Genomic DNA, 25,695 nt, shown 5'->3' with positions numbered 1-25,695 from the left:
GGGGACATAAGAGACGTGTGTTCAGTCCCTGGGTCAGGAAGATCCCCTACAGGAGGGCACAGCAACTGACTCCAGTGTTCTTTCCTGGAAAATCCCATGGACAGAGGAGCCTGGCGGACTACAGTCCGTGGGGTCTCAGAGTCAGACGTGATTGAAGCAACTTCGCATGCATGCACACAGGAGGGCTGTGAGACAAAGTTTTCCATGCTTCTCTCCTGACCTCTGATGCTTTGTTCACAATCTTTGGTGTCCCTTGGCTTATGGATGCCTCACCATCACCTCCGCTTTCAGCTTCACGTGGTGCTGTCTCTATATGTGCGTCTCTGCATCCAGATTTACCCTTTTCAGGAGGACAATGGTCATACTGGATTAGGGCCACCCTAGTGACCTCATTTTACCTTGATTTCCTCTGTAAAGACAGCATCTCCAGATAAGACCACATTCTGAGGCACAAGGGAAGTGGGGGACCAGGAGTTAAGCCTCTGTCTTTTGGAGGGGACACAGTTCAACCTGTGATAGGTCACTTACTTTCAAAATGATTTTAGTATGAGATTGGAAGGACTAATGGTGAAGCTGAAGCTCCAATACTTTGGCCACCTGATGGGAACACCGACTCATTGGAAAAGACTTTGATGCTGGGAAAGAATGAGGGCAGGAGGAGAAGGGGATGACAGAGGATAAGATGGTTGGATGGCATCACCGACTCAATGGACATGAGTTTGAACAAACTCCAGGAGGTAGTGAAGGACAGGGAAACCTCACATGCTGCAGTGCATGGGGTCACAGAGTTGGACATGATTGATCAGCTGAACAGCAACAACCAATCATTCATTTATCACTTCCTGAGACTATGTATTGGCTGTTTCCCTACTCATCCCTTTAACCCAGCCTCTCTGATAAACCCCAGCTGTGTTTTTGAATAAACTCTCTCTTAGCATGACAGCTCTTGAGTCAGTTGCGGGGCCCCTCCCCCACAGTGCCCCTCGGGTGGGTAGAGTTGAGGAATTTAGCAGCAGACTTCTTTCTCAGCGAGCTCCCCCCAGAGGCCTTAATCTCTGAGTGATGGCAAGTGAGGGCAAGATAACTCCCAGGGAGGACATTCACAGATTAACAAACTGTTTGCCTGGTACAGAGCTCAAAATTATAAGGCAAGGGCATAAGGTAATCATCACAGAAACTGGTTTTGAGGATCCTGAAACTAGCAATTGAGATGAGTTCTAAGTGTGGCGCTGTGTCCTGCATTTATCTCATCTGAAGGGCTTGACAGCTCCTAAGGAGGTAAACACAGTTGGAAGATGCACTGGGAAGTGTGTGGGCTGAATACAAAACACTGCCACTTGTTCTGCTGCGCCTGTGAGCAAAGGCACCTGAGTTTTGAGGCTCAGTATACACAGTAGAGAGTTCACGCTGACTGTCTCACTGGACGTCATATGCCCCAGTGCGAAGGAATGGCGAGCATCGATTATTTGAAGGATGCCGTGTCTGCTGGGTGAGGAGAGTGGATGGGTTTGAATGGTAGGTAAAGAAACATGTAAACTCCCCCAGACCCGGTATCTGTTCGTGAAGTTTTTGAGTTACCAGTTGGGAATGGGGCCCTTAGTTACAGATCATCTGCTTTTTCAAGAGAAGCTAAAAAACCTGGAGTTTTAATATGGAATCTTCTCACTTTAAAATGTTGCCTGCTAATTCAATATTTGTATTTTGTTATTTGCTTGTTTCTTTTGAGGTTGACCAGACCAAAGAATACATGCCAGTGGGCCACAGGTACCTCTTGGGCTGCGACTTTAGTGTTTCTGTTCTAGAATAATCTTCTGTTTTGAAAGACCAAAATCTAATGTGTTTTAATTAAATAACCATCTAGATAGCAGTTATTTAGTCCTGCTTTATTCTTTTAAGCTGAACAAATTCATAGTGAATAAGATTATTTAATACTTATAATTTGTAAAATTAGAAATAAAAATGTATCTATTAGCTCTAGGAAACCCAAATCAAAAAAAAAAAAAAAAAAAACTCCAGCAAGAAACCAATGGGAATATGTGTCTCCATGGTATCCTCTAGACTGGTGCCTGCAACCACTTTACTTATTCAGCTGCTCACTTTACAGCATGCTGCAAGATAGGTCTGTGTGTCACTCTGTGCTTCAGAAGGATAGTAGAAATTGGGGACCCCCATGCCCTTTGTTGTTATTACTATTATTATTATCAGCATCATTATTATAACAGTGATAATAATACCTTCCAATTCCCACTTGTGTCTTATATATTATGCACTATGTTAAGATTGTTGTCTTATATAATATATCCTCAGTCTTGAAAGGTTATTATTACTTTCAGTTTCTAGATGAGGAAGCTGAGCTTAGTCCTTACATCACACCTGGAGTTTATAATGGCATATCAGGTGCTATTTCTTACAGGTTTTATAACTTTTTAATTTCATAGTTCATCATGGGGTGGCAGGCATACATGCATAAACTTTTGGATTTTTAAAAATGCTTGTAAAGTTGTAAAGTCTGTGGGTATTAGAGATGTTGCAAATCAAAATAAACCAAAAAAAGTTACAAACAGAAGAAAACAAAAGCAGAGTTTCCTACTTTTAGCTATATCTACTCTGACATTTCTTGGAAAGAAAATGCAAGGCAGGGTACACCTGCTTGGTATTAGGGTTATCAGGGTCCTAATTTATGAATCAGTTCTCAAATTGGAGCCTGTCTGAGGCAGCCAGCATGGAAATATGTTTAGGCATACACAGAGGATTATTTACTTAGACTGATACAGTTTTTTACAAAGTGGAGATTTGAAAACCCTGAGAGTTCAGATCAGAATGTAGCAAGTGGAGAAGTGACTCAAGATGACTCAAATGAATGCAGCAGAAAAGCAGAAACATTATAGCAAGCCAGAAAAATAAACATCCACAGCCTGCCCTTTCCAGGCTTTAAAATGAAGTGAGTCATAGAAGATGCTAGAAGAGACCATTTCCTCACTGCAGGGTTTTAAGAGCTTTATTGGTAGTCTCCATTTAGTTGGAAATAAGTGTGCATTTCTTGGTCTATGAAGCACTGTTCCCCCAAGCATAAAAGTGTTAGTTGCTCAGTCATGTCTGACTTTTTGTGCCTCCATGAACTGTAGCCCACCAGGCTCCAATGTCCATGGGATTCTCCAGGCAAGAATACTGGAGTGGGTTGCCATGCCCTCCTCCAGGGGATCTTCCCAACCCAGGGATTGAACCCGCATCTCTTATGTCTCCTGGACTGGCAGGTGGGTCCTTTACCACTAGCGCCACCTGGGAAGCACTACAGCTTTATTTGTTGACTCAACTCTGCAGTTAAACATTCCCTGAGCAACACAGTCTTCTGTACTCACACGCATCTCCTGCTTTTCAAAAATGCTGATTTCAAGAGAATTATCATGTATCAGTGAGTGATTATGCTGGATTGGAACAAAATTAAGGAGAAATTTATTTTCCAATACAGAGGAACTTGAAAGTAGGATCTGAGAAGGCAAGAAACTCAAAGTGAAAAATGCATAAGCTCCCAGGGAGAAAAATATTCCCATTCCTGATTATTTTCCAGGTAGAATAGTCACTTAATAAATATGTAGTAAGTGATCACTGTATCCCAAGAAATATCCTGGAGTTCACTTATGAATAAAAGACAGTTTCTGCCTTTGGGTAACTTTTCAAAAATCAAAAGTTTGATCAAGTCAGTAAGTGAATTCAGAAGACAAATTGCTTGTCCACCATGCTGTGCTAGGTTTTTTTTTTTTTTTTTAATGTGTGTGTGGATCAGAAGAGGCATGGAATTAATCCAATTTTTACTCTTCCACTGACTTGCAACCTTTCAAGTGGGTTCCTGAGTGTCAGCTTCCTCTCTTGTAAGAGATGGAATAATAATTCCAGTCTTGTAAATCTCACAGCTGTATAGATTTCACAGGGCTGATATTCACAGGGTATCACACAGAATAATGGCTGTGAAGCCCTTTGAAATCCAGGAAACATTATGTAGTCCCCATCTTCAAGAAACCTATGTTAGGGTCAGAGAGGTAAGACAGACAAATGTGAACCAGCCAACACAAACTCCTGGACAGTCCATGTTCAAGAACCAACTATTCAGTAGATACTTTAACCTATCATTGGGAAAGAAAGCTCAAAATGGAGCAGTTGGGTAAAAATGTGATTTAAAAATAAAATATCGAGAAATCTAGTGTTATGTATTGATCACAACTATGTACTCTGTATGGTTTGGGCTTCTCAGGTGGTGCTAATGGTAAAGAGCCCTCCTGCCAATGCAGGAGATGCAAGGGATGCACATTCGATCCCTGGGTCGGGAAGATCCCCTGGAGGAGGGCATGGCAACCCACCCCAGTCTTCTTGCCTGGAGAACCCCATGGACAGAGGAACCTGGTGACCTGTGGTCCATAGGGCTGCAAAGAGATCTTTACCACGAACCCTGAGAAGCGACTGTCCTGTTAGGATTCCTTCAAAGGCAGTCTAGCCATCCGTGCTTTGCATGCCCTGGAAGGACCACTAGGGAGAGGCGCCTGCCACAACATCCATATATCGACACCACGCTCCAGGACTCCCCTATCTCTTTGGACAGGGTATCTCCCCACCTTTGATTAACTTCCCACCTTTAAATTTCATAAAAGGTCCTGGCGTCATATACTTGTTATGCATACATGGACTGTCTGGCTTTTAATCTGAGTCCATCTGACAACAAGCAAGAAAATGGAGCTTAGGGTACCTGAGTGAGGCTGTATGACTTATATGAATATAAAGGGACAGACTCACTATCATTAAATTAATAGATTCTAGAAAATACATAAACACTTTAATAGCACTGAAACCTTAGGGAAGATAATATTCCTTCTCTTTTGAAAAATCAGGTGATTGTTTAAATCATTGTACTCTTTGCGGATCCACTATCCAATAGTTCTGACCCAGAAAGACTTCAGTTTTCCCATGTCATGTTTTGCCTTTTCAGTTTGTGAAGGGTAGATTGTTAGTCCTGAGCCCCAGCTGGTCTCCCCAAGATACATATTTCTATGGGAAACTGAAATTGCACAGAAGCCAAATATGAAGATAGGAAATGATTTTAGCCGCACAGTTCCGTTTCTACTGGGCCTGTCCCGATTTGCTGTAAATCAGCACGAGAACCAACATGTCTTTCCCTCTGGACTAACAGCCGTCTCTCTTTCCCAGTGCTCTGTTTCCTGCGGTGGTGGAGTACGGATTCGTAGTGTCACATGTGCCAAGAACCACGATGAGCCCTGCGACGTGACAAGGAAACCCAACAGCAGAGCTCTCTGTGGCCTCCAGCAGTGCCCATCTAGCCGGAGAATCCTGAAGCCCAACAGAGGCACGATTTTCAGTGGGAAAAATCTACCGACATCTAACCCCTTGAAGCCTGTCCCTCCAACTACACCCAGTCCTAGGATGCTGACTACATCCAGTCCCAGGGTGCTGACTACACCCACAGTGCCTGGGCCTCTGAGCACAAGCACTCTGACAATTAACATCCCTGATCCTACCATAGCCTCCAAAGGAGGAGACCTTGATGGGAAGCAGGGGCAGAATAGTTCAATCCAAACTGAACTGGACACCCATAATGTCATTTCCACTGGAAGTACTTCCCAGCCCATCCTCACTTCCTGGTCTTTGAGCATCCAGCCAAATGAAGAGAATGTTTCCAGTCCTGACACTGGTCCTACCTCAGAGGGAGACCTTGTCATCACGACGACGAGTGGTTCTGACTTGTCAACTTCCAGCAATGCTGTGACTTGGCAGGTGACTTCGCTTTACAGTCCCTTGACCAAAGAGCCAGAAATGGAGATTCACAGCGGCTCAGGGGAAGGCAGTGGACCATCTGAGAAAAAAAATGAGAACAACTCTGTGACATGGACCAAGATCAGAGTACCTGGAAATGATGCTCCAGGGGAAAGAAGTATTGAAATACCACTTGGACCTCCACCAACACCTTATCTTGGGGGGACATCTCTATGGCCACCCTTTAGCACAGTATCAGAAGGACTGGTACCCAGCCAAAGGCCCATTACTCTCAAAAATGGAGCATCCAGAGCTGAAGGGACAGTCACTGAAAAGCCAGCTAATACTCCACTCCCTCTGGACCACCAGCCATCATACTCCAAAAAGCCAGTAAACCCTCACCCCTCAGAACTTCCAAGCAATATGAATCTAACACAGAGTTCTGGACCAGTCCTGACCAAGGAAGATGCAACAAGTCTGATGGCTGAGGGATTTTTGCTGAATGCCTCGGATTACAAGCAGCTCTCAATGGGACGCAGCCCTGCCTACTGGATTGTTGGAAACTGGAGTGAGGTAAGAGTTCTGTTTCTCACCCAGGCCTGATTCTATATGGAATTAGCTAGAGGTGCTGCATTTCTGTGCAGATTTCCAAATGGACTTGAAAAAAATGAAGCAATCAGATCCATGCCCTCATCTCCCTCTTTATCTAACTCAAAAAAAAAAAAAAAAAAAAAGTCCAGGGAAAGAGAACAAATGTAGTGAGATAGAGAGGAGAACCTAGAACTAAATCAGGAGACCCAAGTCAGGTAGTTGTGTGACAGCAGAGAATTCAGTCTGCCTCTCTGAACCTGCTTTTATCTACAGAACAGTGAAGCTAGTACAAATCACCTCTTTTCTCCAATGTCACTTCCAGCTACAAACTGTAAACATCCTATGATGAAGGACCAGAGAATCCATAGGATTCAAAGAGACCTATGGGAGGACCTGAGTTCCCATTTCATTCAGAAAGCCAATGTTGAGAATCTGGTTTAAAACTATCAAGTAGTCACAATTGGAATAGAAATCTAAAGCAAACTTTAAAAGAATTCTGTGCTTACTTTATTAATGATTTCTTTCTTTCTTTCTTTCTTTTTTTTTGGACTCAGTGTTTGCTTGTATTAAAAAATTATTTTGAAAAAAACTATTTTTGACTCATAGATAGAGTAAGAAGAAAATAAACATGATGGCAAAACATTGGTTCTTGTTTTCAGGCTTCAGGAATTTGGCTAGATATTTGTTTCTCCATTTTTAGACCTAATTACATCCTTTGAAGCATCACAATCATTTTTCACCCATTTGCATTTTGAATGCACAGTATTTGAACTTGCTAAAAATAAATTGACAACTCAAAAGAGAACTTTGTGGCCAAATAACCACATGTTCAAATCATTCAGCAATTTTTATGACGATGCATGACTCATCTCCCTAGCTAAAAAGAAGTATTAGCAGCTAATGTAAAAATAACAATACATTTAATTTACAAAGCATGTTAATTTCCAAACCACTTTCATATGTAGTCTCCTATTTTCTCCTTTTCATAGTCCTGGGGAGCAGGTAAGCTCTCCATTTATACCAAATTACAATTACAGAAACTAAGATTTTTAACAGTTAAGTGACTTGTCTATAGACATGTCAATTGGAAGATGAGCCTTCTAAATCTTTCCACTCTAATCCGCAGGCTCTCTAGTGAATTTTAGCAGCAGCTGACAAGTTTAAATTCTATTGTATGAATTAGTCAGCATCACTGGTCCCAAAATTGACTATACTGGCAAAGAATAGGTATATGCAACCTTTCAAATTTTTTAATTTGCATTCAAACTGTGCTCTCATGTTGATCTATTTTGATTTCTAAAGTGAAATCATGTTCACTACATTTTCTGTCAATGGAGAATTATCTTATTATCTCCTTTTGCAGGTAAAAAATCCAGTTTCAGGAGGACAAAAAAGATTTCCAGGCTTAGAGTAATCCAATTTGTTCAGAAAAGGAGAGGAATGAGTCTCAGATCCCTGACGTTTTGGTCAGATTTCTTTCTGTTCAGTTCAGTCACTCAGTCGTGTCCGACTCTTTGCGACCCCATGAATTGCAGCACGCCAGGCCTCCCAGTCCATCAGCAACTCCCGGAGTTTACTCAAACTCATGTCCATTGAGTTGGTGATGCCATCCAGCCATCTCATCCTCTGTCGTCCCCTTCTCCTCCTCCCCCAATCTTTCCCAGCATCAGGGTCTTTTCCAATGTTAGCAAAGTCTAATTGGGCTCTTAATGATGAGGGGGACATTGACAGTGAATACGTATGAAGTGTGTGCCATGCTTTATAGAATGACTTTATGCTAATTCTTTGCACAGCCCAAGGAGATTGGTAATATGGCTCCCATTGTTGAGATGAGGAAGAGCTGAAAGGTGAAAACTAGCCAGAATCACACACACACACACACCCCCCACACACACACGGCAGAGATCTGAACCTAAGCAGACAGACTTCATAGTCTGTGATCCATTGCTTTACAATCAGAAACCTCACCACTCTCTCTACCTTCTGTTATATTTGTTTCTTCTTTGATCATATGATCCATAAAAATAATGCCAGTTATGTGGTAACCCTGGGTAGACAGATGAAAAAATCCCATGGTTCATAAGAAGGTGCTTTCAAATAACATTGAGGGCCTGTGGTTATTTTTGAGTTCGCAGGAGCAAATCATCACTGAAGTGGATTCAGCCAGCCTAGATATTTGAAATAAAAATGTACTGTGTAGGTTTTATGAATGATGTCATTTTACATAGTACCCTCAAAAGGTATTTTTCCTTTCAAAAACATGGGTCACCCCTAAAGAACTTAAATAGGCTGATTGTCCTCTATCCAACAAAACAGTCTGGTCTAAATTCAACAACAAAGAGAACAAGTTATGGAAACGGAGGCTACCTGTTAGTTTTTAGGATTTTGTTAGTCAATGGAGATGAAGTCTGAAAGCACCTTCTGTTAAAGATACAGTGGGTCTTGAGAAAAATATGAGGTAGGACAAACAAGGGGTGAATGACTAGATGCAAGGAATGTATATGGTATCAATATCAGAATAAAGTATGAATGACATATTGTACATAATGGCATATGCACAATATGTGTATGTACTTAGAAGTCACACACAGATGCACACGTGAGAGGTAGGCTGTTGTTAACAAATAGAGCCAAACAAGTTATGGTTCACCAAAACGGAAGTTGATTTCTCATGCACATAATAATACATGGTAATTCCGTGTCTGCAATAGTAGCAGTAGAGAATGAGGCTCTGACCCATGTAACAGTTCTTTGAGACTCCAGTCTGACGATGGCTCTACCATCCTCCCATCTTCAAATTGGCCCTGGGGTCACCATCCTAGTCACAGTCAGGAAGGAAAAGAGCACAGAGGCTCTCCCGCAGGAGATTTTGTGAGCCAAACCTAGAAGGGGGCATTTATCACTTCTGCTCATGTTCCACTGTCAAGAACTCAGTCATTTGACCCAGGCAAAAGTGCAAAATGGATAGAAAACATAATCTAGTTGAGTGCCCAGGAGGATGAGGAAAAAGGATTGTAGTGAGGATCTAGCAGTCTCTGCCACTGAAAGACATGGCCCACTGTGTGTTTTAGGTGGCCCATTCCAGAAGCAGTGAAGATAAGGGATATGACATGTTGGAAGGATACTGCAGTAGTCTAGATGAGGAATGAGAACTATGACAAGAATGCTTGGGATGAAGACAGAAAGATAATTCAGGAGACATGGGGAACTTAAAATCAGTAGGACTTTGAATAATTGGATGTGGGATGTGAGGAGAAGAGAGGTGTAGAGGAGTCTGTCATGACTATTCCATTGAAATCTTGGGTAGCCAATGGGTGGTGCTCCCATTAACTGAGATATCATACAATGTACAGAAAGAGTGAGTTTCAACAGAGACGAAGAAAGGATAATGAGTCCAGTTATAGATTGAGTTTAGTTGGCAGGACCTCTGGACTATCCAAAGGATAACCAGCAGATATTTGTGTATATTTATCTGAGGTTCTTGAGAGTGGTGAAAACTGGAGATGGCATTTGGTAGCCACGACCAGTAGGGAGAAGTTCAAACCTTGGAAGTGAGCGAGGTCGTCCAAGTACAACCTGTAGGCTACAAACAGGAGTGGCCTAAGGATGGGACTCTGGGAAAAAAAAACCCAACATTTTAAGAAGCTGGCTGACAAAGAGGTCACATGTGAAAGACTAGTAAGGAACAGTCTACTAATTAAGACTCAAATCAAGAGGTGTGGTGCCATGGACATCAAGCAACGTGAGAACTAACAGTGGACCTAGTGGATCTTACAATGAGCAAGTCACTGGTGACTTTTGGGGGAACATTTATAATATTGAAATGGAAGGAGACACTAAAGTACAGCCTGAAGGAGACACCCTTTCAGATGAAACAGTCCTCACATTAGGAGTGTTAAGAAAGATGGACAGCTCTTCTCAGTCCACAGAATAATACATTACAAAAGTTTCATTAAAAAGTAGCTTTGGATGACCTAGAAATTAGTTTCCTTTCCCATCCTCTTATGTAAATGTGTTTTAATGCTTTTGTCCTGAGGATATTTAATATATGTTAATTAACTGACAAGTGTTAATTGATCTAGTGAGAAGTTATTATATTCAAACAAAGTAAACCTAAATAGAAGTACCTATCAACTCCAATGACTGTTTAAGCCCAGAGGTTAATTGAAACATTCTGACTATAGGCAATCAAGATACAAAGAATTAATTCTCTCCTGTCATCCTTTGACTTTGACAGAAATAAACTGTCTTGTTGAGTACATCCTAGCTCACCCAATATTTGGCAACCATGGTGGAGCTGTTGGGAACTATTAATCTAGGCAGTTTGGCTGGAAAAAGGGAGTTGGCCCAGACTGCAGAGGTTTTTCGAAGAAGGCAATGGCACCTCACTCCAGTACTCTTGCCTGGAAAATCCCATGGACGGAGGAGCCTGGTGGGCTGCAGTCCATGGGGTCGCTAGGAGTTGGACACGACTGAGCGACTTCACTTTCACTTTTCACTTTCATGCATTGGAGAAGGAAATGGCAACCCACTCCAGTATTCTTGCCTGGAGAATCCCAGGGATGGGGGAGCCTGGTGGGCTGCCGTCTATGGGGTCTTACAGAGTCAGACACGACTGAAGTGACTTAGCAGCAGCAGCAGCAGCAGAGGTTTTTAAAGCTACAAGGGTAATATGAGACTAGAAGTCGACATGTGGCAGGAGTCCCCTACATGACTGGGCTTGGTGCCTGCTCCCTTTAAGCATCTTTTGAGACAAAATGTTTAATACACAGAACTGTCTGAGAGGATCAGGATTCAGAATGAAAACTTTGGGTTGTGAGTTCCCCACTGTCCCCTGATTTTTTATTCTACCCATCTCTAAAGTTGTTTCTTCAGGATTGTCCCTCCCTAGAATGGTCTCATTGGCCACTCAGCCACTACACCTTAGGAAGCCCAGGATAACCATTGATATCAGGCTTCCCTGTCCTACTAGAAAAACCCTCACAGTCTTTTGGGTCTGTGTCTGTTCTCTCATCATGTCTGTCATCTTCTCTTTATTTCCTGTTTGCTTGTTTAGTTGCTCAGTCATGTACAACTCTTTTGCCACCCCATGGACTGTAGCCCGCCAGGCTCCTCTGTCATGGGAGTCTCCAGGCAAGAATACTGGAGTGGAATGTTCATTGCAGCACTGTTTACAGTAGCTAGGACATGGAAGCAACCTAGATGTCCATCGCCAGAGGAATGGATAAGGAAGTTGTGGTACATATATACAATGGAATATTACTCAGCTATAAAAAAAAAAAAAGACTGCGTTTGAGTCAGTTCTAATAAGGTGGACGAAACTGGAGCCTATTATACAGAGTGAAGTAAGTCAGAAAGAGAAACACCAATACAGTATATATTAACACATATATATGAAATTTAGAAAGATGGTAATGATGACCCTATATGCAAGACAGCAAAAGAGACACAGATGTAAAAACAGACTTTTCGACTCCGTAGAAGGAGAGGGTGGGACGATACCAGAGAATAGCATTGAAACATGTATATTACCATATGTTAAATAAATGACCAGTGCAAGTTCGATGTATGAAGCAGGGCACTCAAATCTGGTGCTCTGGGACAACCCAGAGGGATGGGGTGGGGAGGGAGGTGGGAAGGGGGTTCAGGATGGGGAGACATCTGTACACCTGTGGCTGATTCATGTTGATGTATGGTGAAAACAACCAGAATATTGTAAAGTAATTAGTCTCCAATTAAAATAAATCAATTAATTAAAAAAAAAGAATACTGGAGTGGGTTGCCATTTCCTTCTCCAGGGGATCTTCCCAACCCAGGGATTGAACCCATGTCTCCTGCACTGCAGGCAGTTTCTTTACCACTGAGCCACTGGGGAGGCATCAATGAACAGAAAATAAAAACATCGTGTCTGTCATCTCCTCTTTATTTCCTGCTCATTTAGGCCCCATGGTTTCCAGTCTGCTGCTGGGTGGCATATAGAAAAAAACCAGGATGCTTTGTTTATTTTTTTATTTTATTTTTTTTAAATTTTATTTTACTTTACAATACTGTATTGGTTTTGCCATACATTGACATGAATCCACCATGGGTATATACAAGCTCCCAATCCTGAATCCCCCTCCCACCTCCCACCCCAAATCATCTCTCTGGATCATCCCCATGCATCAGCCCCAAGCATCCTGTATCCTGTATCAAACATAGACTGGCACTTCGTTTCTTACATGATAGTATACATGTTTCAATGCCATTCTCCCAAATCATCCCACCCTCTCCCTCTCCCAGAGTCCAAAAGTCCGTTCTATACATCTGTGTCTCTTTTGCTGTCTCGCATACAGGGTCATCATTACCATCTTTCTAAATTCCGTATATATGTGTCAGTATACTGTATTGGTGTTTTTCTTTCTGGCTTACTTCACTCTGTATAATCGGCTCCAGTTTCATCCATCTCATTAGAACTGATTCAAATGTATTCTTTTTAATGGCTGCGTAATACTCCATTGTGTATATGTACCACAGCTTTCTTATCCATTCATCTGCTGATGGACATCTAGGTTGTTTCCATGTCCTGGCTATTATAAACAGTGCTGCAATGAACATTGGGGTACACGTGTCTCTTTCAATTCTGGTTTCCTTGGTGTGTATGCCCAGCAGTGGGATTGCTGGGTCATAAGGCAGTTCTATTTCCAGTTTTTTAAGGAATCTCCACACTGTTTTCCATAGTGGCTGTACTAGTTTGCATTCCCACCAACAGTGTAAGAGGGTTCCCTTTTCTCCACACCCTCTCCAGCATTTATTACTTGTAGACTTTTGGATCACAGCCATTCTGACTGGTGTGAAATGGTACCTCATTGTGGTCTTGATTTGCATTTCTCTGATAATGAGTGATGTTGAGCATCTTTTCATGTGTTTGTTAGCCATCCGTATGTCTTCTTTGGAGAAATGTCTATTTAGTTCTTTGGCCCATTTTTTGATTGGGTCGTTTATTTTTCTGGAATTGAGCTGCAGGAGTTGCTTGTATATTTTTGAGATTAGTTGTTTGTCAGTTGCTTCATTTGCTATTGTTTTCTCCCATTCAGAAGGCTGTCTTTTCACCTTACTTATAGTTTCCTTTGTTGTGCAGAAGCTTTTAATTTTAATTAGATCCCATTTGTTTATTTTTGCTTTTATTTCCAGTATTCTGGGAGGTGGGTCATAGAGGATCCTGCTGTGATTTATGTCCGAGAGTGTTTTGCGTATGTTCTCCTCTAGGAGTTTTATAGTTTCTGGTCTTACGTTTAGATCTTTAATCCATTTTGAGTTTATTTTTGTGTGTGGTGTTAGAAAGGATGCTTTGTTTATTACCGTGCTGGTGGAGGAGCTGATGCCAGCATTCAGAGTCTAGGAGCCAAAGATCACGAGGGTCCTGTGATGTTTTGGGAAATCCAAAATGCCAATAGAGCCACAATGGTCAAGAATGGTGGACACTCGGTTGCTACTCTTGTTAGGACCCTTGCCCTTGCTGGTCTGGGTACTTACTATCTCTCCTCTCCCCAATGCTTTCCACATATCATCACAAGCAATGTATTGCCATATTACTCTTCCGAAAGGAATTTTCTAATCATTCAAAACACCTAATCATAAATCGCTAATAATGTCTCTTCATTGCATATCAGATCATATAAAGTCCACTCTAATATCCAACAGCCTTCACATCCTTGAATAATTCAGCTTTCAACATACTATGTCCTATGCCTTCACCCACCTAAGCCTAGCAAATCTCAGCTGCTCTGTTTCCACTAAACCTTCTGCTCATCTCAGCTCAGTGTCTTTGTTTCCATGGTTTTCTCTGCCTGAAATTTCCTTCTCCTTCTTTTATTAATAAATCCTACCTGTTCTTCAGTATCAAGCTTTGAGCTGCTTCTTCCATAAAGACTTTCTTGCTCTTTAATATTGGAAGTAAGTTCTAAAGTTCCTTCGCATTTGATCAGAAATCTCTCTCACCTTGTCCTCCCACTTTCTGTCCTGTGCTGAAGGGCTGTTCACAGCATATTCCTCTAACTACTTGTGACTTCAAATATTAAATGTGTATGTCTGATTCTTTGTGAACCCATAGACAATAACCCACCAGGCTCCTCTGTCCATGGGATTCTCCAGGCAAGAATACTGGAATGGGTAGCCAATCCCTTCTCCAGGGGATCTTCTTGACCCAGGGATCAAACCCAGGGCTCTTGCACTGCAGGCAGATTCTTTACCATCTAAGCCACCAAAACCAAGTTCATATTGTGTATAGACATAAAACTTGAAAGCAGACATTCTGGGTTTGAGTATTAGCTCCATCACTTACTCTGTATGTTCTCTCCACACTCGTCTCCTCATTTTTAAAATGAGGATGACAATGCCTGATTCATACGATTATTATGAAATAAGAGGAATAACTGTGCAGAAGAGTGTCAGGCATATAGGAAGTGCTCAGTAAGTATTTGCTTTGAGATATATTACAAGACAGAAAACTCAGAAGCTTCACAGTGTGCATGGGTTTGGATCTCATTGCGACAGAAGATCACTTCTCATCTCATGGCCTCTTCATTCAGTCAGATGCCCTGGGCCAGTCAGTGAATTGTATGCTGCACAGTCGTGTAAATGGAAGTGACTGTAATTTTCCACAGCCTTTCACAGCAGTTTTCACTTGATTCTGATATAGCCCTGCATGGCAGTTCCAGTTCTGAACACCAGTACCTGCTCCTTGACTGGTAAGTCAGTTATCACAGGGTCACTGGCTGTAACAAGGGAGAAGGTTCCCAGGACAAAGAGAAGCTGTTCCTCTCCCTCCTCGGGATCTTCTCTTCTCTGCAGCCCACTCTCAATTTTAAACCGACATAAGAGACAATCAGTGGAATCCCCTTTTGCTTACTGCATTCTATGAATGTCCTCCTGTCATCTTTGTCTTTGGACTCGTTTCCTGCCTAAGTAGAAATTGTCAAAAAGGAATTAAACAAATGTCTGCTCACATCTGAACCCTATAGGATTAGACTCAGAGCCCCAGAGACACATGTTTATTTACCACATAAATATGGCACAAAGAGCTACAGACATCACTTGAGATGTACCAGGGTCATCACTAACCTGGGAATTTGGTCTCACTAGCTTCTGTCCTGGGTTTGGAACAAAGACTGTTTTTCTCCTTGCCACGGTGTGAAATTAACATTGTAGTGTCTGTGTGACCTCGAGCATGACTGCTAAGCTCTCTGGGCCCCAGAAATCTGGAAAGCGGGACTCATAACGCTGACTTTGCAGGTGTGATATGTGTCTTCTTGTTGTTGTTTGGTCGCTCAGCTGTGTCCGACTCTTTGCCACCCCTGGACTGCAGCACGCCAGGCTTCCCTGTCCTTCACTATCTCCCGGAGCTTGCTCAAACGCATGTGCATTGAGTTGGTGATGTCATCCAACCATCTCATCCCCTGTCGTCCCCTTCTCCTCCTGCCTTCAATCTTTCCCAGCATCAGAGTCTTCTCTAAAGAGTCAGCTCTTCACATCAGGTGACCAAAGTATTGGAGCTTCAGCTACGGTGCTATGTTTAATAGGCAGCATTTGTAGAGCCCTCACTTTGTGCATGGATTAACTCTACTGTTCTCACAGCAACTTAATAAATGAGGTCCTAGTGTTATCACCAGTTTTTACTTGCTAGAGAAGTTAGGAAACCACCAAAGATCACACAATGAGTCAACTGCAGAATTCTAATTATATCCTGAGTCTCCAAGGTTAGAGAAAATATAGGGAAAGTACCTGTTGTGTGGTTGTATCCATTGTCTATTACCATAGTGCTATACAACAACCAACCATAAAACCTCAGTAAACGTTCATTTTTGTCCATGAGTCTGTGGGTTGCTGAACGTGTCTTCTGACCCAGGCTGAGCTTAGCTGATCTCAGCTTGGCTTGTCATGCATCTGATGAAGGGTTGGCTGAAGGCGGGCTGGTCTGGGATGGCCTCAGCTGGGTCACCCAGCTTAATTTCACATGATCTCTCATCCTTCAGTAGGTTAGCCAGTTTTATTTTCATGGCAGAGACAAGGGTCCAAGAGAGAGAACTGGAACAAGCAAGGTTTCTTAAGAACTTGCACATCACCATCCACTGCAATTTCTTGGCAAAAGAAAAGTGCAATAACAGTCCTGATTCAACAGCTGGGGAAATACATTCTATCATTTGATGAAAGGAGCTGTGAAGTCCATTGCAGATAGCATGGGTGTGAACAGTGGGGCCACTAGTGCAATGAGTCTGTGCACTTCAGCTGTTATTATCTCTAATATATATTATATATATGGGCTTCCCTGGTAGCTCAGCTGGTTACGAATCTGCCTGCAATGTAGGAGACCCCAGTTTCATTCCTGGCTCGGGAAGATACCCTGGAGAAGGGATAGGCTACCCATTCCAGTATTCTTGGGTTTCCCTGGTGGCTCAGCTCTCTTAAAGAATCCTCCTGCAATGTGGGAGAATTGGATTCAATCCCTGGGTTGGGAAGATCCCCTGGAGAAGGGAAAGGCTACCCACTCCAGTATTCTGGCCTGGAGAATTCCATGGACTGTATAGTCCATGGGGTCACAAAGTGTCAGACATGACTGAGTGACTTTCACTTTCATATTTTATATATATATGTATTATGTATACATGTACATATATATTATGTATATGTATGTATTACGTGTATATTTACACACACACACACACACATAGGTCTGTGGAATGACTATGAGCTACAGGCACGCTGCTGCATTTCATCAATGCTGTTCATGGAAAGAGTAGAAAATAGCCTAGGTCAACAGTTTTTTCAACTGGCTCATTTGTGGAGATAAATGTACTTCCCTGGTGGCTCACTAGTATATATACACACATAATACAGTGCTCAGTTGCTCAGTTGTGTCTGACTCTTTGTGACCTCATGGACTGTAGTCTGCCTGTAGGCTCCTCCATCCGTGGGATTTTCTAGGTAGGAATACTGGAGTGGGTTGCCATTTCCTTCTTCAGGGGACCTTCCTGACACAGGGATCGAAGCCACCTCTCCTGCGTTGCCAGGCTGATTCTTTACCACTGAGGCCCCAGGGAAGCCCATTTACCTCCATAAATGAGCCAGTTGAATAAACTGTTGACCTAGGCTAGTTTCTACTCTTCCCTTCCCATGAACAGCGTTGATGAAACGCAGCAGTGTGCCTGTAGCTCGTAGTCATTCCATAGACCTTCCAGCCAGGATACTTTTTAAAGGGAAGCAAATTTCCATTTGCACTGGTTTTCCTCCCACATAGAAATCAGGGATTCTCAACCCTGGCTGCTTATTAGAATCACCTGGGGTTTGTTTTTTTAACTACTCCTGCTTGAGCCCTACCCTCAGCCATTCAGATTGTTTGGGGCTGGAGCCCCAGCACTGGTAAGTTTCTGAAGCTCTGCAGGCAGGTTTAGTGAGTAGCCAAGATGGAGCAGCCCTGCCTCCAGGGTGGGGTGGGGTGGGGTGGGGTGTACTTGAGGAAGCAGCCCTGAGCCTCTGTCATCTCTCCCTCCTCCCCGGGCAGTGCTCCACCACGTGCGGGCTGGGGACCTACTGGCGGAGGGTGCAGTGCAGCACCCAGGTGGATTCCGACTGCGCCGCCCTGCAGAGGCCAGACCCGGCCAAGAGGTGCCACCTCCGTCCCTGTGCTGGCTGGAAAGTGGGAAACTGGAGCAAGGTAATTGATCAGCTCAGCCATGTTTGGGGGGGCGGGGGCGGAGGGACTTACACCATTTGCTATAGCAGCTTTCCTGCTTCCCTTCCTGCCTCCCTTCTGGCCTTTTCTGTGATAAACTGGCAGATGAGTGAACCACAGGCATTGTCATAAGCCTACTTTCAGCTACACAGTAGCCTTAGAGCAAGCACGGAGTTGTCATTAGCCCACCTGTTTTTATCCACTTGTCCTCACTTATCGGATAAACTGAGAAAGAAAGAAGTTAAATTTGTGTAATTTAATTTGCTTGTCCAGCCTGCAACACTATTGCTTAACTGAACATTATAATTAATAATGATACATGAGCACATGTATAATTAAATCATGGTTTAGCAGCTGCTCACAAAGCATGGAATCTGCCAGACTCGAAAAGAAAGCTGAAACATCAAAGCTTGGTCTTTAAAAGCAACTTTCCTATATTGATCTCTTTGAAGTGTGACGTTCCTGTCCTTGCTAACCTAGAGTGGTTACTCATTTCTCTGTGCTGCCCGGTGCTCATTTCTCTATGCTCTCTGCATAGTCCCTGGTGAAAGGCTTTGCCAGGTCTTAGGATTGGTTGGCCTTGGTTTTCCTGGGCAGCAATCAGGCCCAGACTGCCTGTCACCATGATGGGGCTGAGCCAGCCCCTGGGCGATACAGATGCACCCAGGCCATAGAGACACTGGTCGAGGTGGGATTCAGAGCCACTTGGCAAGAGGGATGCAGAGGTGTGAGCTGTGCATACATCCTCTGTTGCCAAGCACACACCCCATACCATCTCACACCAAGACACCTTGTAGGCACCTGTCTTCTCTCTGAGGAGCCAGTTTCCCTTGATGGCTTTAACAAAGAAGGAGAAAGAGCTGCCCAGAAGTTTGGGGAGGCTGGCATCTGTTAGCACCCTCATCTGGTGGAAAACTCAGGTCCCCAGACAAGCAGGACCATTAGGTGTCTCACTGGCCATCTCTGGTTCTCCTGGCAGACTTACCTGACAGACAGGAGCGAGGTCTGTCATTAATCTGCAATAGGCCCCCTTTCCCAAAGAAAGGCTCTCTGATCTTTGGCAAGAGAGAGAAAGTATAGCTACTCCCTGAGAAAATCACCACACATTTTTTTGATTCCTGCCAACCTGCCTTTCTTCTGTTCTCATACAGTTTTTCTTTAGGGAATGAATACTGGTTCTGTTTTTTTTTTTTTTTCCTCTTCCAACTCGTAACAAATTCCAAAAGGGACCAAATGCCTATCTACAAATTCTCTTCCTATCCAGAAAAATTTCAAGAAACATTTCTGTTTGCCAAATGACCTTGCCAAATGTTGACCAAGTCCTAAAGTTCCACTTTCCCATCACTGGGACTAATCCTTTCCTTGGAAATTACACGGCTCATAAAAAGGACAGATGTGTGAAATAGCTCACACTTTTAAAAAGGTCAGTCCAGTGTGAAATTCCAGGAATTCTAGCTGATATAAAACCGGAATGGGAGAGCCAGTAGCTTGGGGTCAGACCCCCTGAAGGAAGCCCTGCTCTGGCAGCTCACCCCTGCCCTGTCAGTCTCTGGGTCTCTTCTCTGTGACAGCCAGGAGGCTTGCCGATATACTTATTAACCCCTGTGCCACTCCTGGTGTGTTATAGAAGCTATCTCGGATACATCATCAAGTTCTGCCAGAATGTGGCGACCACCATATCTAAACTCAAATCCTCAGAGTTACTCCATTCCTGTCAGTACTATCCTATCTCCTCTCTCGGTATAATAGATAAACCTTAGGTCAAAGACCCCATTTAACTACTGAAAGTCAATTGCCCTGATGTCTGTCTTTTTCTATCAATAGGAATATTAAATGTGGGACTTCCGTTTTTCCTAGAGATGTTGATTTACATTTTATCCTAGACTTTGGTACCTGAATGACACTAAATTTCGGTGACAGCTTTTTGACTGCCCCATTATTAACTAGCCCGTTTGGATGTCTGAAGTCTAAATCATGTACTAGGAAAGATTTGAAGGGCATCTTAGTTTCACTGTTCTGCTGGGACTCTTAAACTTACTCAGAGGCAGACCTCCGAGCCTAGAGTAGGAAAACATACCCCTGCTTTTACCTTTAAATATCCAGAGTTTGTTGTTTTTGTTGTTTTAGTTGCTAAGTCTTGTCAGGCTCTTTAGTGACCCCATGGACTGTAGCCTGCCAGGCTCCTCTGTCCATGGGATTTCCCAGGCAAGAATACTGGAATGGGTTGCCATTTTCTTCTCCAGGGGATCTTCCTGACCCAGGGTTCAAACATGTGTCTCCCATATCAGCAGGTGGATTCTTTACCATCTGAACCACCAAGGAAGCCCATCCAGAGGGTTTAGATTCTGCCAACTCAATGGTTCTCCTTTTCATAAACACTTTCTCAGAGGGGTGAATTCTAATTTGATCTTGAGTCTTTCTGCATTATCCCACCAACCACAAGCCCAGATCCAGAGAAACTTTAATCTCACAGGACGAAGGGTATGCCACAGCCTCACCTGAAGCCACAGGGATCACACCTGAGGTCCCCCAGATTACACACCAGAAACTCCCCACTGCTGTGTGTGCAGTCTGAATTGCAGCTGTTTTACAGGCTTCTGTCTCCAGCACCATTCGTCTCCTTGATGGAGTCCTGATACAACTGCTGTGGACACTTTCTCATATTTGTGACAGTACAATGAGCCTGTGTATTAAGATCTCTACCTTTACGAAGTCCAGAAGTTGTTTTTGGAATGGCTTGCTTCTTCTTCATGCATTGATCTTTCTGAAACAAAGTTAAGGTCGTGGTCTTTAGGTTTGTCCAAGACAAAGCAGAGTTCTACAAAATTGAATCCTAGAAGCAGCCCTGGGCCTGGGATCAGACATGTCTGGGTTGGCAGCCCCACTCTGTCACCAAGGGCTTCCCTGGCAGCTCAGATGGTAAAGAATCTGCCTGCAATGCAGGAGACCTGGGTTCAGTCCCTTGGTTGGAAAGATTCCCCTGGAGGAGGGCATGGCAACCCACTCCAGTATTCGTGCCTGGAGAATCCCATGGATGGAGGAGCCTAGGAGGCTACAGTCCATAGAGTCACAAAGAGTCAGACACGCCTGAAGTGACTTAGCACACTAGCACACACACTCTGTCACCAGCATAGGGTGCTAATCCTTTCTTCCAGCCTCTTAGGAGCTTTAGTTTTCTCACCTCTGGGAAATGAAGTACATCATATGGCCTCTACCAACTTCATAAAGTTGTACAAGTCAAAGAATGTTCGTGAAACCACTTTGTAAATGGTAAAAGACTGTTCAGATAAAGCCTTGGGTGAACTTTGAGCTCTGGGTAAAGGCTAGGAGTAGTTCTCAGGTGTTTACTAACTTCTGGCTTCCTGGACTTGGGGCAGGGGGCTGTGGAACAGGGGGCAGTGGAGTAAGTCCTGTCAATCCGTCAAGTCTCCATTCCCCAGTGCTAAGCAGTCAGGGTCCTCCATGAACCTTGGCAGACTTGACCTCTCTGGTGTCCTGGCACTCACCAACTACCACTGGATGCCTGACACTGCACAAGAATTTTAGATGAACAATTTTATTTTCATCCAATAAAGGACCTTCTTTATAATTCCCACTGAGGAAGTGAAGGCTTAGAGGGTTTAAATCACTAGCACATGATCAGTTGGTACCGATACTCTCAATTCTGAAAAACCATCAACTGGGGGAACACTCATCAGTGTAATGAAAGCTTTTCAGAGAGAAAGGAAACACTGCGTAATAAATATGCATGTCAGTTTAAGACGCATGCCAATTTCAGAACATTAAAATTTGTCTAAGGAGAAAGAACTGATTCTTTGATTCTTGTGCTGAAAGAAATGCAATACGTGACAAAGATGAGCTCAAAAAACCTTCCGTTGGGTTTGACACCAAAGTTGACACCGTCATCATACACTTCCTGACTGAACATTTTGACTGTACCTCCGGCAGTTTTTTAAACTGGTGATTTAACAACCTCTTTATTATCTCTCTCAGAATGATAATAACTTCTCATAGTTCAGTCTAACAGATTTTGATATTTCTGAAATGAATCAAAGATTTTAACATTTTCTTGGAATGATCTGTCTCCCCACCTAGGCAGTGTTGCAATTTTATTTTAACAGTAGCTGACTTTATTATCTGTCACATTATTTGGAAAAGAAAAGTGGCAACCTTTTCTTATGACCTTGAGTTTCATAATATTCAGGGCTACATTTTTTTTTTTTTGGCTCTGAACTTTTACAAGTGAATAATATAGGAAAAGAGCTCCTGTCTTGCTAAGTACAGACTTCCATATATAACATGTTCCCAGAAACATATTGAAGCCCAATGTGTAAAATTTCATTAACAGAGAATTGCATGTTATAGGGGAGCTTCTGTGCTGAGAAAGCAAAAATCGACCAGCTAGAAGGAAAATAATACATTCAAAATCACTGCATTTATTTTCTTTTGGTATTCTTTACTGTATGTCTAACCTATTACCTGCTCTTGGAAGCCCCAGGTGTTTTAGATTAAGGGAATCCCTAAGTGAGAAAAGAACAACAATTAAGGAAAGCCTTTAGACTCAGAGAAAGAATGAACCCAATTCCACTTCAGCTGAGGAGTGATGTTCAAACCATGAGATCCTTTATCATGGCCCCTTCCCATCTCTCTTTCTCCATCCGTACCCTCCACTCTAGCATTCTGATGGACATGTTCCCGAACAAGCCTTGTTGCTCCACTCCACTTGCATATGTCGTTCTTTCCACCTTGAATGCCCCCTACACTGTTTGCCAGCTGAGTGAGCATTTACCCATGTTACATGATACAGTTCAAGGTCTGGCTCCCCTTTTCGAGCCTTTCCTTCTTCAAGCAAAATCAACCGCCTCCTCCTCTGTTCCTTCACTGGGTCATGAACAGCTTATGACATACCATCCTTATGACTTCTGTTCATTGCATGACTTTTTCCTTCTGCTAGATTGGCATACAGAGGCTGGCACATAGATAAGTTCCTAATAGCAGAGAGGAAGTGAAGTGTGGATGGGGTGGGGGAGTAGACAGATGAATGACTTTGGGTGCTGTTCAAAATAAAATTTTTGGAATGAATTATTTTTGAATGATCTTAAGAGTCTTATGAATCTGTTTAGTTTTAGGAAAGGAGAAGAAAAGATTCCATGTCCTTGCTTAGTACTTCTGGAGAGCAAGAAAATATTCTGAAACCAAACCACAATACAAATCCAATGATCCCAGACACATATCATTCTAGAATATGGAAGAGTTTAATCATCCAATTTATCTTCTTTTTAATGCTGATGGAGAAAACGGAGGCTTGTAGAGGTACAGTCACAAAGCCACTTGGTGTCAGGGTACTACTTGAATGCAGTCTACTGACTCCCAATTCCAGGTTGGTTAATTTCACTATACTTATTTGAACACTAGGTAGGAGTCCAACATGGAAAATGTATCAGGCTGGCTCCATAAATCAGAAACGACACAAGGAAGAACTGGTTGTGAGTGTGTCATTTTTCTCTCTGCCAGTGGCTCCTGTAAGCTAAGAGGATTCTTCATTCTAACTCAGTCTGGTTTGCTGATCACATCAGTTAAACAGACTGGCGTGGGAACCAGAAAATGGTTAGACCTGTTTGTTCGCACGTGGGCATTATCCAGTCCTTCTATTCTCCTTAGCCTGGCTCCTGTCCTCAGTCTGGTCCACAGGCTCCAGGTTAGGAAAACAGGAATATAAATAGCCCTCCTTTAGGGCAATAAGAAAATGAATATAGTAATTGGCATTCAACACACCAAGGCAGAGCAGTTTTCAAAGTGGAGTGATTTAATGCCCTACTACTTCCCTCCTGCTAACTGAATCAAAGGCCCTTCTGAAAATGAAATAGAAAAGTCACAGATTTAGTAAGTGCCTTCCCTTAATATTTACTTCAATGTATCAATCAACTTCATTTCCCTCTGAATGTGAATGCACTCTTTGACAAAAGGGTAATGCTAATTTGAAAACTCTAGGAATAACAGATTGTAGCAACAAATGAAAAATAAGAAAATAAACCCTCATTGTACACTATGTCTTGTAAAATTCCTGTCCCTAATAAAGAGCCCTCTTGTCTTAATCATGGCTTATTTCCTGGAAATCTGTCAAACAAAGGGCTGCTTTGTGTAAAATTTTCTGCATGTTTGTTCTGTGGCTGATTTTAAACTGGCAGTTATTTCATTTTCTGTGTGCTTACAGCATGGCAGGCAAATGAGGTTTTGAATTTGCTTTTGGGGGGCTGTCTGGCAAGTGTCGCTTATTTATGAGAAGCTAAATACACTTGATTTACGGAGGCCTTAGAGCATCCATCTGGCCCCTCGTCACATGGGCCCACATCTGCTATGCTACAACCCAAGTTTTGCATTCAGGTGACTTACACTATCTGCCAAATGGCAAAGAAAGGGGGATCAGTATTTTGGGAGGTACCTCTAATGAAAGGTTCTGAGAAATTTTCTTTTGCCATCTACAGCACTACAATTATGACTATTCCACCGTAGCCAGAAAGGGAACATGGTATTTTACCAAGTAGAGAAGGGGCCAGATGAAAACATACCTTACAGCAGTGGGCTTTGGTGGTGGTGTATTTTCTCAGCCAAGAGGTAATGAGATCATTGATGGAAAGATTGAGAGGGTGAAGAAGGATGTTCTTTATCCCCATGGTAACCACAGAGCTCTTTGGCCCACTGGGAATCCCCAACTTCCCTTTTCTCAGAATTCATATAGTCATTGCACAAGCTGTGAGGAGCATCTGTGCCGTGCCTGGCCGTATGCTGGATGCTCAAGACACAGTGGTAACCAAGACAGATGGGTTTCCAGCTTCAGGGCAGTGAAACAGTTTAACAGAAAAGATGAACAAAATGAATAGAAGTTGTTTCACATTTCAAGTTCTTGCAATGGAAACAGAAAAGGATTTGAGATGAATAATAAAAGAAATAGATATCCTTTGGAGAAGGTGTTCAAGGATGACTTCACAGAGGAGGTGACATGTAAGCCAAGTCTAAAGGAAGAGCAGTAGTGAGTAAAGCAAAGGATGGAGGAAGGAAGATTCAGGACATAAGGACCACAGGACATATTAATCCACAGAGAATCCAGGGGAGAGGCTGAGGAGCTCGGGGCTCAGCCTCCATGCCGCCTACCTTGTGTTCCCACCTGGAAGTGGGCAGTGAGAAGACAAGCCAGGACTGACCTTGAGAGACTAAGGTGCACGTTCAAGATGAGCTGAAGGGAAACTGATAATGATAGCATTCTATATAGACTGAAGATCAAGTCTTGGAAGTTTGAGTTATGATTGAATAAAATCTACCTAGATGAAGGATAGAGGAGCTTCCAAAGTCCAAGAGGTCAAAAAGTAAACCAAAGAAGTCATCCTGAATACGCCACATAAACGTGGGTGACTTGGGGGCAGCTGTGTTTGTTGTGAGCTTCAGGAAATCAGCAGCCTGCTAGTGAAGTGTCCTTGACTGGGATCAGAGTGCAGGGGCTGCTGCACAAGGTGTGGGCATGGGCAGGGGAGTGGGGAGGACCTCTCTGAGGGCTTGCACTGGGCGTGCATTGAGAACACCCTTGGTGATGGAGGCATGCGATGGTGGCCTTAGGAGGAAAGATGATGGGCGATAGT

General features: G+C 43.1%; 1 protein-coding gene across 1 annotated transcript in view; it reads left to right on the top strand.

Annotated features, from left to right (window-relative positions):
• Positions 1–25,695, top strand: part of ADAMTS12 (ADAM metallopeptidase with thrombospondin type 1 motif 12) — a 387,436-nt gene that overhangs the window by 327,806 nt on the left and 33,935 nt on the right. Inside the window, exons 19-20 of the mRNA XM_040262292.1 lie at positions 5,197–6,333; positions 17,891–18,043. Of these exons, the coding sequence (XP_040118226.1) occupies positions 5,197–6,333; positions 17,891–18,043 (1,290 nt within the window). The remainder of the gene's footprint in view (positions 1–5,196; positions 6,334–17,890; positions 18,044–25,695) is intronic.

Source organism: Oryx dammah, unplaced genomic scaffold (genome assembly GCF_014754425.2).
Source record: "Oryx dammah isolate SB20612 unplaced genomic scaffold, SCBI_Odam_1.1 HiC_scaffold_20, whole genome shotgun sequence".
Lineage (NCBI taxonomy): Eukaryota > Metazoa > Chordata > Mammalia > Artiodactyla > Bovidae > Oryx > Oryx dammah.
The sequence above is the reverse complement of the archived record's forward strand: the minus strand, read 5'-3'. Positions and strand labels throughout refer to the sequence as shown.